The following is a 13,348-nucleotide window of genomic DNA, read 5'->3' as shown; positions in this document are numbered from 1 at the left end:
TGCCACCTCTGGGGGAACGCCAAGGTACCTCGTATTACTTCTTTTTTCTTACTCTAAAACAAGCCTTTCCCCAGCAGGTATGAGAAGACTGTGAATAAAGCTAAAATCCAGCCCACAGCCAAGTGTGGTATCGAGACAATGAAGTCACTATTACCAACACCTTCTGGCACAAGCAAAGCAGGAAGGAAGACTGCGTCAGTCAAGAAGGCCCAGGTTAACTGTGGGAGCTGCAGAGCTCCGATGAACTGCCCGCTGTGTGAGGCTGCTGACAGCTAAGGATGGATGGGGAGGGGGCGACAGTCCCTAGATGATCTAGAATGGTCCAGCCAAGCCTCATCTCAATTCACACTGGTAAAACGGGCCACTCCACCAAAAGAGAAGCTACCTGGAGGCTTGTCCAGGGGTGCTCTAAAGCAGGGATCCTGGGCCCCGCCTGCATCTAACCTGTAGCAGTCCCAGGCTGGGAAGTGGTCAGTCATTCCACTTAAGTCAATTACAAAGGAATGGGCACCTATGTTCTCTATTACACAGTGGGGTTTTATAAACATTTATTAAGCTGATAAAACACCTCTTTTAAAACCTCTCAAGATGCAAACCAGCAGAAAAGGACTCCATATTGTTATTCTTATTCTGGAGGTTAATACTTAACAGCTGGTATTCAAATTGTAGAACCTAGTTCTCCACCCCCACCCCCCTGAGACTCGGCCCCTCTTACCTCTAAGGTCTTTCTTAGAGAGATGGAATCTCCTGGAGAGGAGAGAGGCTTACACAGCCCTGCTCCAGCCCACAAGTTCAGGACTGAAGCCAGCACCAGTCCTTTCCCAGGGACGCGCTCACAGCCTCACTCACGGCTCTCCAGGAACACGCGTGCCCTCTGCCCAAGCTTTGGGCTCTAAGAGGACCTAGAACAGTCAAAAGCACACTTTGGTCTTTAGACCCTGATAGATTTTGGAATCCAGCCAACTTTCTCACGTTACCAAAGAGAAAAACAAGTCCAACAGGGTGATCTACTGGTGGTTCCAAGTGGCCCCGCTCAGACTCGAGCCGGGATGCTCCATTGCTACAAGCACTGCTCACTGTAACACACCCCAATGTGGCAAAAATTTAAGCAATCACATCTACCTTGAAGAAACATGAAAGAAGGGGGGCTGTTGATAGGCAATACACAGAACTGTACAGTGCTCCCCCAAATCTTTTCATTAGCTTAATGAACTAATTTAATGAAAGTATTTGTTTTTAAGGTGGGAAACTCCAAGGGAGTAGGCTTTAGTCTAACAGGGAGCACAGGCCGGCAGATTCTGTGGCTCTCCGAAAGGGTGACACCCTCTGCACTCTGCGTGTGGTCTGCTTCTGGTCTGCTGACGACGAACCCGTCTGCTGACGATAGATCAGCTTTCCTCCTAACAAAGTCTTACGGCCATTAAAAAAAAAAAAAAATTAGCATGTGACTTCTTTCCCATTACACCATTTAAAAAGTCTCTTTCTGAATTTTAAACTATGTTTAAACTCTTTCCTGGTTGTATGTTTAATGTGATCTGTTCATTGCGGTACCTCCTGAGCCCCTTACATACGCAGAGCTCAACAGTGTTTGTTGAATGGAAGACTAATTTCAATATGGCTTTCAGTTTAGGTCCATTGAAGGAATAAATGGAATAAACATTGACGTCATTTACTTAGCAGATGACAAATCTGATTTCAAACCAAAGTTTATGGTTAAAATGCATGAATAAAGAAGCTTTAAGAGATCAACTCAAGAAGTCCACACGTGAAACATCCAAAACTGATATAAAACAAGAGGGATTACATGGTTGGGCTTTCAGGGAGAAGAGCTTTATCATGGAAAAGCCTTTCCCAGCTATAAACAGATAATGAGAAAATGATGTAATCTTGGCTAAAATTAGGTTTTAGTGTTACTCCGCTGAGAGATGTGAAAGGTGATAGATAAGAGGGGGAAAATGTTTTCCAAGTGGCTTTTAAAGGCATCCAAATATAACTGCCTCCCACATCAGTCTATTAACAGGCACACTTGAGACATTTCCCTCTTCAAAAGAACTCTTAGAAAAGCAATGATGTGCTCTCAACCTCTTCCTTTATAAGACAAGGTTTACGAGGGTCAGAGAGGCTTTGAGCGCCCACTTGACACTACTGCTTATTAACAGGCTCCTCCCGCCCTGGCACTGACCTGGGCCTCCTTCTTACGTCACCAGTTGCTAAGGAAATGCTCCCATTAGAAAATCCTAAGTCACTTCTAATATAATTTAGCTAAAAATGAAACATCAGTCCACTTATGGTCCCAGGAATGGGCATGGAGAATTCAGATATGGAGAAATACCATCTTATTAGAAGGTGAGGAAATCAGAGATGTCTCAAGTCTAGCCCTGGTGCAATACACACAATAACCATGGTGATTTCAGCCGCACCTGCTCCGACAACGGTGGACCTTCTGGGATGCCAGAAGTCCTGGGTGAGACCCTCCACCATCAAGAAAAAGTTCTTCCCAACCTCCAGGGAACATAAAACACCTGAGGAAAAGCCCAAGGGACTTGTTCTGGCCAATGAGAGGGCTGGAAATGCCACCTACCACATCCACGCTGAAACTTCAAGAGGCATTCTATGATTCTGACTCTGCTCTTTTCCATGGACCAAGATACGGACCAGGATGGGTACTGCTCCTTGCACCTGGGTCCCAGAGTAAAGACAAGGAGACCTGCAGTTGGTCCATGGCTGACACCTGCTACTTTGCTGTCATGTACCTCCGCAGCATAATGTGCAAAAATGGACGGGCAGAGGCTCCATTAATCGCTGTAGAAGGGCAAACACACTTCTCAAGGACCAGCTGTGACAGTCCACTGTTTGTTGTGCTGCTGAATACTCATAAAAGGTTCACAAGGGGAAAGCACATGGGACACGGTATCCCTTCAACTGGGCTATTCCAGAGGCATAATATTTATTTTTCAATGCTTGGAGCTGCTGAGAGGTGGAAAATTCTGCACCTAACAACACAGTGAGCTGAAGGAGCACCCCAGGCATGACTGGCTCCTTCCATGCCTAGAGTTGGCAAGAAATCCTTTCTATGAAGGGAACCAGAGGCACGGCCACTTATGGCCAGCTTTCCACTAGGAGGTGAAATAAACTTTCAAATATCAATTTATGGGTCACAGTGCATCATCAGGCCTTAGAATGCACTGACCCGGTTAAATCCAGGCGTGCTCAGCCATGGATGGAAGTCAGGTCTCTGGGTGGGGCGGTACAAGTGAGTAGCACAGAACTTCTGAACTCAGGCCAAAATCCCTTTGGTGAATTCACCGTGAGGGTCTTTAATAGGGAACCACTTCTACTTTTTTACAGCAAAGACTGGGCAAGTGGTAGAACACTTTGATCGTTGCCCCAGGCCGAATCAAAGACAGCTGAGCAAAAGTTCAGGCACCATGAAATTAATAGAATCACTGTTGCACCAGCTCCTCCATAGGTTCAAAAATCAACCAGTAAGAATCCAAAATGCACGGAGGAGATTACTTGTGTAGGAATCAATCATTTCTCTGCTGAAATTTTCTGACACTTCCTTTGACAACATCTTCACAGGATTCATAATTCACCAAAGTTGCTTCCTGAGACTGAGCACTGCTGGGTTTTCTGAGTAATTGAGACAAATTTTGCTTGTTAAATAAATTCCAGGCAAGAGTATATTTGACTTATGCACAGGAAAGCAGAGAATTCTCATGTAAGCTGCAAAACAATAGAGTTTTATCTTATCTGAGGAACTTATTGCCGCTTGCCTGTGTGTGTTTTACTGCCAAAATAAAATAAATTGAATCAGCTCACACATGATAACATGCTCTTTCCTAACTCATACTAATTGCTTGGCTAATTGATGTTTGTTGAACTTTCTCCATTTCATTGAGTGATTAGGTACAAAGCTAACAGTTGACATCTGTAGGCGCTTAACTGGCGTCTGTAATTACTGTTAATGTTAAATAATTGTTAGTTAATTGGAGTGGTAACTGACTGAATGGAATCCAGATTGTGAAGCAAAAAAGAAACCTAGTTAAATAAACATACATTTTCAGAGAAAACAACATTTTTCTGCAGTTGTCAGAAACTAGAAATAATCCAGAGGCCGAGGGACAGCAACAGGCTTCCTCTATGCAGGAACCTCTGCACCCGGGGTCCACAGCGTTCCCGGGGGGGGGGGGGGGGGGGGCTTTGTCATTTAACAGGTCCCATGAAAGACTCCCAGGACTCATTTGCTGTTTTCCTTTTTTTCTTTTTATTCCAATTGTCTCCTTATGAGTGTGTATTATTTTCTGCGACAACCACTCAGTCATTTTGTTTACCCAAACAGAACTCTGAATATGAATGAACTGAAGAGGGGCTGGTGAACATTCAAGCTTTTTAGCTCATAAGGCCAAACATGGAGAAAAGCCTTTCAGAGAACAGCAGCAAACATTCAATCCAGTAAGCCCAGAGTTTTGTTATTGGGCTCAAAAGGAAACAAAATAAACATTGGCTTATTTCTCTAAAAGAAAGGAACCTGTTACATTATCATCTGCTCCAGATGATCTGGATGAAGTTTTACCTGGAAAAGTGACGTCACTGTCAAGGTCCTACTCAAAAGACACCATCACTATCAGTTTGAATGTTTGGACAATCTTCCACCCTCTTCACTAACCCTCCAGTGATGGGACCCACAATTTACCTAGGATTGCCCCTCCATACTCATCCGTAAGGTCAGGGAAAGACCAGGTAGAGCTGATGGAAAAATATCCAAAGGGAAACACTTTCTTACAACATGGACTATTTTTAGACCCTTACTGGTGGTTTCACATTAACGGCAGAAGGCATCTGTTTCCAAGAATTCTTGAGGAATAATTCTATATAACAAATGATGTAGGAAGGAGCGTGGCTTCTATAGGAAGGTCAATTTCCATAACAAAAGGAGCTGATTGCAGGCTATTTGCAGTGTAGGGTAGGAGGAGGAACTCAACCACTCACAGCTCCTTTGTCTCCCATCAAGCACCAATTACCCTTCAATAGTATTTAATTCTCCCCACATCAGATGTCTCTATCTCCTAAAGAACCACCCCCCACAAATGCTCTGAAAAGTATTTAAAATGGTCGAAAGAAAGAAAATTAAAGAATGCAGGACAGTCCAACAACTTCCCCTTATCTGGGGTGTCAGACATCACAGAAACGCAACTAATTTCCAGGGGCTGGAATGGGCTCTTCTGCACATTGGAATGCGCTTTCCGTCAGGACCCATCACAACTAAACCCAAGACGCTGCAGGGAACTGTAAAATGGTCTCTATGTGTTCATAATGATTGGTTTAAACTAAATTTAAAAAATATTTAACGAAAGCTATCCTATAGTCAACGGCATTATTTTCACTTACATAAAAAGCACAGAATTATTTTAGGAGAGAGGTTTTTCTTAAGCCAATGGTGGCCCTGGTGGTAAAATAACTCAGCTTTTCTTCAGTCACCAAACCAAGGAGGACTTCCCCCTTCATGCCTAAATCTAATGAATGAGGTGAGGTCATCTCCATTCAAGAATTTACTAGGCACTCAGTTACTGAACCTCATCATACCAAGCGGCGATACCTCCAGTAGCATGTCTGTCACCTGGTCTCCTCAACTCTCAAAGCAATTCTTTAGCCAGGTTTTCTCTCTACACAGCTGTTAAACCATGCTGTCAAAATTACCGAAAGCCCCACTAACCTAAAGGCTCGAGCTCACCTGTGTCCCATGGAAACCCTCAGTACAAAAGGACCCCAGAAATGTTTCTCCCAGCAGGCCTGGGAGACCCTGGCAAAGGAGACGCAGCCCTGGTCAGCGAGCTCCGGTGGCCCCAGTGTTCCATCCGGTACTCTTCATGGTGAGGGAGTGTTCACTCGGACTTCCCAGGGCTGACCTGGGAGGGCGGTGGCTGCCGCTCTGCTGTAGCCATTTCAGGAGACACTGGGTGCTCACAGCAGGGGCGGGGGCGCAGAAACCAGGGGCTTCCTCCCTCCCTGGGTCATTCCACCTCAGCACTTCACAGATGCCCACTCGGCTAGCTCAGCTCTCTGACAGCTCACTCGGTGGGTCAAGGGCACAGTGCGAGACAGCAATGGCGAAGGGAAGGGAAGGGGCAAGGAAACCCTGGTGTGACATGCACGTCTTGGCCACCTTTCATTTAGAACTTGCCCTGCCTGCAGGGTAGATCCTGGACAAGAGGGCTCTGTGGCAAAAAAATAAAAATAAAAAATAATTTTAAAAAAAGGTCTTTTTTTTTCTTCCCCTACCCTAGACCATGAACCTGGGGGCTGGTATATAAGCAAAGGACTCCAGAGACTATTGTTCTCCTTCCTCCCAGGTAGGGCTGCCCTTATTTCTTTCTTCCTCAGGGAGCGCTACCCTGAAGCAAGTTCAGGGTTTAAAAGAGATTATCTTGACAGGATGGTCCCAAGCAGCAAAGTACTCATATTCTGCATTTCTGTCTATATATCAAAGTGGCAAACCCGCCAAGCAGTTGGCCTCCAGTAGGTAAGAAAGGGTACTACATAATGGCTGGCCATACTGAATTGACTGGAGAGTTGCTTTTAGGGATCAATACTCCAGAATTCTGGGTGCAAGTCCTGTTGCTCCTATAGCAGTTCACCCAGCTAAACACGAACAAGAAGTTAAGTCTCTGTGTGTCTCTGTCTCACTGGGAAAATAAATTCTTTCTTTGGCAGATGGCTGAGTCACAGAGACAGAAGGATTCATAAAACTCACACGAACATCCTGTAAACATTTAAACACATAAAAATTAAATAAGGCAACCATGACCTTGATTCAAGTTAACTATTTTTTATGTCTACAACCCTAAGCCCTGCACTTTGGAGGCTCATCTTCCTGCCTCTTTTGACATGCTCAGTCCTCACTCACTGCTTGATTAATTTGTTTTAAAATGAGAAATAAAAGGCATCAGAAGAAAGCAACGACTTGGAATACCTAAACAAAACCTTACCAGTTCTCTATTAAATTGGACGGGCTCGACAACACAGAACGTCAAAATAAAATCCATGGGCAGAAGGGAGAGAAGACATGTTCATCATACCAACTCTTTCAGCCCCTCCTCTCTTCCCAACTAGATGTTATAAAACCCCCACCAGAGATGTCAGGCCCGGGAGTGGGAGGTCTGCTGTGGGTGAAAATTCTGACCTACAGAGGCTTAGTGCTTTATTCAAGTTCACCAACAGACTGATGGCACTGGAGCCACGGCCCCTGCTGCTTCAGCCTGGAGCTTCATCGCCAACATCCCAACATCAAAGCTGTGCACTCCCCTCCACCAAACCCCCCACCACAATCATTTTGTGAGATTAACACTGCCCTCCCACAGTGAAATTTTATGGCCCAAATCGGCCCGACACTGGGCGCAGCAGCAGTCTCATCCCGGCAGCGGCTTAAAGCCAGGCTTCTCTGAGGCGGGAGCACCGGGCCGCTCAGGAGCTGGAGAGGGGATGTGTGGCTTGAAACATCTGCAGGTGGAGAAACGCACGTGTCACCTTCCCTGCATGTTTGTTCGACTGTTCAATACACTGAGGCTTTGAAGATTTTCCCGGTAGTGTTTGTTACCTGCTGTAAATTTGCCCTTTCTTACAATGCTTTTTATTGCTCTTGGCTAAGGACACTGGACAGAGACAGGAGACCTGACTTGCAGGCAGGCAGGCTGTTTTGCAGGAGAACTTGAACTTGATGTGCACGAAGCTGACAATTCCTTGAAGGCCCTGTCAGCCACCCATCCGGTAAATGCTGCCACTACCCGGAGTAAAAACAGACCAAAAACCAAGAGCACATAGTGAGACTCCACACCTGTCTTGAAGCCATTGTTGACACTATCACTACACAATGAATCTCTTTTTGAAGTTGTTTTCCTGATGTTTAGCAGTTTGAATACTAATCCCCTTAACAAAACTGTCCCCATCCCCCACAACCCCTTTCTTGCTCCCCTTAATCTCCCTCTCTCAAGAGAGGAGGGCGGGGTGCTGGACACCAGTCAGTCTAGTCTGCAGCACCTGGATTTGCATTGATTCAGCCTCTTGTCATTCATGTTACCAACAGGAATTAGCATAAGGCATTAAGGGGCACCTCAGGAGGAGAAAAGAAAGACCATTTTGATGGAAATAAGGGGCAAAGGAATAATCTGCCATCAACTAAAATGCTTATTTGTGTATGGTTTCCCAAGCAAAGCTTAGAAAAAGCCTATGTTGATTTTAGTGTACACAAAGAAGCCTTAATCCCTTTAAGGCAACTAAATCACCCCCAGAAAAGCAGCTCAGGAGAAAGGCACCCTGTCAGGGGGTGACTATTCACAACCAAATAGATGCCACAAATCACACTCTGTAAGTAAACACAAATAAGAATGTGGGAAACGTTTGATTGGAAAAGGGAAAGCAGGGGGCAGAGCAGGAGGGAAGAAGCTGAGGGGCGCTCCTCGTCATCAATCACTCTTCATCCGCCCTGAAGAGAGCCTTTCAGCCTGGTGAGGGCAGGGCCCAGAGCCAGCTTGCTTTCCACGACTGATCCCACAGAGGGGAGACACATTCCAAAGCGTTATAGCAAATTGGCCAAAGAAAAGACACAGTCACGTGGGACTGGAGACCCCAGGAGGAGCTGGGGCCTGGCTGTCAATGAAACACAGAATGGCTCCTTTTGGTGACCTGGCCCATCTCAGTCTCCTCCTCCTCCCACCCCGCCCCTCTTTTTACACAGATGCACCACTGTCTCCCAATCCTCTCCATCATCAAAATGAGCAATAAACAATTATGCATTTTTACACATGAGTAATGTATGACATGAATTGCACATATCTCCTTTTATTGAGGTTTTAAAGTTATGTTAGCAAATTTATACAGACTTTCAGTCCATCAAAAAATACGATGAAATATAAAACTTGAATACTCCATTATGCAAAAAAAAAAAGATAAAATTCAATATGACAATAATTCTGGGAGTAACAGCAATCACAAAGGCATATACACCTCAAGGGAACTCTGAACATAATAAACTATTTTAAATTGCAGTTGGTTCTAAGTCTAAAATAATCTGGGAACTCAAAGTTACTGCACTTGAAAATGTGTCTTACTAACCATCTAGCAAAAAACGCTAGCCCAGGCAACTGTGGAACTGTGAAGTGGTTTCAAATTTCAAGTTATGATGGCCCAGGCCTGCACAAGCGCTACCAAGTGTCTTGCAGGTAACACAGAAAGTGATTCCCACAGAAAGCACACCTTCATTTAGCAACTATCACGCAAACACCTATATCAGGTTCTACAGTACAGACGAAAAGATAGATTAGCTTATACAATTTATACCTTTCAAATCATACACCTTGGCAAAGCCCCTGATTAGACACTACCTTAAATTTCATTATTTCCAACAATATTGCTACAAATGAACACTGCCCAGAAACCAATTGGTGATGATTTAAGATAAGTTTTCCCTTAATGTACTTCTGTATCATTAGCTTCTCTAACTCTATATTGCGGTTTAGAAGAAATTAATGGGATAGCACATATTTAAATTTTGCCCTCTTGCTCATTTATTAACTTTACAGAAAGCCCACAGCAGAGTAAGGCTTGGTTTATGACCATAATATTGTGAATACTAAACATGCACTGGTTATTAGTCTACAGTACAAATTGGCTATTTACAGCTCTCCAACTGCTGGGTAGTTGATAAGTAACAATAAAGTTAAGGCATTCTGAGAACTATTATTCTCCATTACTGCTTCCTACATTAAATTAAAGTCACACAGATAGTAGTGACTTTTTTGCCAAATCAAATAAGGATTCAATATATTCTTTAAAATAAACTGTTTTTAATATATCACAAAATACAGAATCTGTCTCAAGCAAAACCACAAAATATAAACAATAGTTCCAGAATGAGAAAAGAAAGACCGTTGTTATTTATTCTTTCTTTCCAGGCAATGACAATGACACAAATAGAAAAATATGTAAGCCACTGCTCAGAATTAGAGTCTTACCTTTGTTTACAATGACAGTATTGAAGAGTTTTTCAGAGCTGGCATCTGATGCCTGAAAAACAGTAAGGGAGAGAAAAGGGGATATTATTGTCATTAATACTGCTGTCACCATCATCTTTACTATTATTTTACATCTGCATGTTAGAAAAGCCTGCGAGGAAAAGCAGCCACTTCCCCCAATCCTCCATAAGGTGGTGCTAGTTGACTGCATGAGAGACCTGCAGTGCAGCTATTTGCTGGGGGAAAAATCTGATTTTAAAAACGTGTCCTTATTAGACATATTATCTGTGCAAAACATATTTCTATGAGATGATTCACAAAGCAATTTAGCTCATTCACATAATGATTCTGAAATTCCATTGACTGATCATTATTTTGGAAATGGTACTTTTTTCATATTTGCAGACATGCCTATTTTTCAATTTTCTTTCACAAACCAGAAATGCTTATTTTTTAATGCTAAGCTTTCCCTCACTAAAAAGTGTCAACTAGCAGTCCCAGAAATTAATTTATAAAAACAGTCATCTTATGACCTCAAGATCCCTGTCCCTTACAGTAACGAGGATGACCTTGGTATTGAAACCAAAGCAAGCTGACCTGCCCCAAAGCCGACACTGTACATGCCATCAGCATAATTTCCTTTCCATTTTCTAGAGATCGTGTGTGCTAATTATTACATTGGCTTAAGGAAAGTGAAATAAGCCTGTTTAAACAGCAAAAGTAAAACTAATTTAAATTATACACTAGTGTTCTGGAAAATAAACATGAAGTCGGTTTGGAGGAAAATAATATAATGTTTCAAAAGCACTGAATAATTCTAGAACTTGAAAAATTAAAAAATTAAAAATTAAGCACCCTTACTTTTTAATTTGAAGACGTATCCACATTTAAAGTTATAATGGCTATGTTACATTTATGCTTTTTGGCTACTCAATCCTTGTAAGAAACCATGTATCTTTCACACTTATAGAGATGCATGTTTGACAAAGCAAAGCACAGAATGCTAAATTTTTAAAAAGAAGAAAATGTAGAAAATAGATGAAGAGGGGATTCTAAAGTACAGCATATTCTGACTTTGGAGCTGGCTTTTAGAGACAAAGAAGATATTCAGTTTAGTTTTTCCACATTATGCTGACAAAGATGAGATTCCCGTGTACAGCTGGGGACCATGTTCTAGTTCTCAAAGCAAGTGATACAGGAAGACATAAAATATTCTTATTATGACTACTTTTTCTTTATTTTCATTCTAATCTTCCAATTTTAGGGGTGGTTCAGAAGATTAAGTGAGATTTCTAGATAATGTAGGTTTTCCAGGTGAAAATTTAGAGATAAGAGTATTTCATCATTCTTTGATGAAAACAGTGTATCTTGATTTTAATTGGAATGGCTCTGTTAAAGTAATGGCTTAAAAAAATGTCAGCTGATATTTTTAAAAGAAAAAAGTCTGTTAATTAAATCATTTTACTACACTGAAAAAACTTAACCGTCGCAGATTTTGGAATTATTACAACGAGACTAACTGGTTCAAAGAAACATAAAAACAAATCATTGCATCCCAAATGCAAAAAGCATGGGCAAGGAAAGGAAATGAATGGTTTCTGATTTTTTATTTGCACTGAGGTGTGTGTGTGCGCGTGTGTGTGAATGAGAAAGAGGCGGAGTAGGACGGAAGCTGTAGGTGAAGGTGAACAGGCCGGTGGTTGCCTTTCACACCCTCCTTTGGGCTGCCACCTTTGTCAGCTCCACTGGGCTACCTGCTGTACTGTATTCTCAAGTAAGTGGTTAAGGGATCCTCGGTCTGAAGCAAACTTAGATATGATTATTATGATGTCAACAGTAAGTTATGACGGAAATAAGTCTGACAGGGTATTCAGAGAGGCTTAGGAGTATACCTTCTAATAAAAGCTTTTTGAGCCCTTGAATTTTCTGATACATGTCACAAAGCCTCTAAGGATGCCTCTTGCAACTGGGGAAGGGGGTGTCTCCACAAGACCGCCACAGAAAAACACCCAGAAGAAATTATTGCGACGGGGCTTTGGCGGATCATAAAATGATCCTGGATCCCTTCTAGCTCTTCCATTCAGGTGGTTAAAACTGTGGCTGACTGCTGCCCTGAAAGTCAGAAAAGAGCGTCTTACTCAAAGTCTTAAGTGGAAACTATAAGAAAATTCTTCGCTTTTCCTCTATAAACTTTCCAAATTCTACTGACTCTTTTAAAGCATCTGATCAAATTATTTGGCTCCTTGAGTTTTAATCTTTGGGACCTTTTCGTTTTCACTGTTTATAGAAAAAAAAAAATCTTCAATTCCTTGTGTTACCAGGACTTTTTTTTTTTTAAAGTCAGGAACGACAAATGGAAAGGTGGAGAGCCGAGTTTGCAGAGAGGATCGGAGCTTTCTCTTCCCTCCTTTTTAACGCGGGGTACCTTTACATGCTCAAGACCTTTATTTAGATTATGCTCGCCATTTCGTTTCATCCCCCCTCGTTCGGTTATGGAGGTTGAGGGCTTGATGCGGCTGTATCTTTAAAAAATTGACAACAAAAAAAAAAGGCTTTTTTTTTGTTGTTGCTTTTTTAAGGGAGGGCAGATTTTTTTAATATTAAAAATTTACTAGGCGCCGTGATTGTTTAAAGAAAAGTTAAGTCAAACAGATTGGAGGAAGGAACAAGGAGAACGAGGGAAACGAATAAAAGCCTTCCGTGCAGAAGGGGGTGGGACGGAGCAGCTCCGGTTCGGGGTCCACCTTAATTTCCTTCGGCCGAAGACTCGGGGGACAGTCCTCCGCACCCGCAGGAAGAGGGACTTTTCAACATGAGAAACCTCCCCGAAACTTAGGCGCGAGTTCTTTCCCCAACTGCCGCCGATCCCAAGCCCAGATCTCCTTTCGCTTCCCCTTGGCACCCCGTGCGGGCCGGGACCCGACCTCAGCGTGGCGACCGCGCAGTGAGCCCAGCGCCAAGGTCTCCAGCCCCAGCGGCGCAGGCCCCGGCGCGGCCCCGGGTTAGGCGGCGTCCCTCGGGCGGGGAGACGCCGGGACGCCTGCAGCCCCCGGGCCCGACAGCGCAGCTCTCGCCGCTTGCGCCGCTGCTCCCGGGCCGAGCCCGCCGGCCGAGGAGCAAAGTACAAAGGCGGACGTTCAGGCCGGGGAAGAAGAGCACGAGGGAGGTGGATGACGAGGGGCGTCCGTCGCGCCAGACGCGAGGAGCCCTCTCCTGCCACCCCAGCCCGCAGGCCGGGCCACTGCAACAAAAGACCCCCGACCCGGCCGCCTCCCCTCTGAAAGTGGGCGATGGGCGAGGGCTGTGCCCCCAGGGCTGCATTACCTGGTCGAAAAGGG

At 43.8% G+C, this 13,348-nt stretch overlaps 1 protein-coding gene across 4 annotated transcripts in view; it reads right to left on the bottom strand.

Annotated features, from left to right (window-relative positions):
• AUTS2 (activator of transcription and developmental regulator AUTS2) overlaps positions 1–13,348 on the bottom strand; it is a 1,178,499-nt gene that overhangs the window by 74,413 nt on the left and 1,090,738 nt on the right. For all 4 annotated transcript variants that reach the window (XM_090276907.1, XM_090276909.1, XM_090276908.1 and 1 more), the window contains exon 6: positions 10,011–10,062. In XM_090276907.1, the coding sequence (XP_090133033.1) occupies positions 10,011–10,062 (52 nt within the window). The remainder of the gene's footprint in view (positions 1–10,010; positions 10,063–13,348) is intronic.

Source organism: Furipterus horrens, unplaced genomic scaffold (genome assembly GCF_987537825.1).
Source record: "Furipterus horrens unplaced genomic scaffold, mFurHor1.1.pri manual_scaffold_5, whole genome shotgun sequence".
NCBI lineage: Eukaryota > Metazoa > Chordata > Mammalia > Chiroptera > Furipteridae > Furipterus > Furipterus horrens.
The sequence above is the reverse complement of the archived record's forward strand: the minus strand, read 5'-3'. Positions and strand labels throughout refer to the sequence as shown.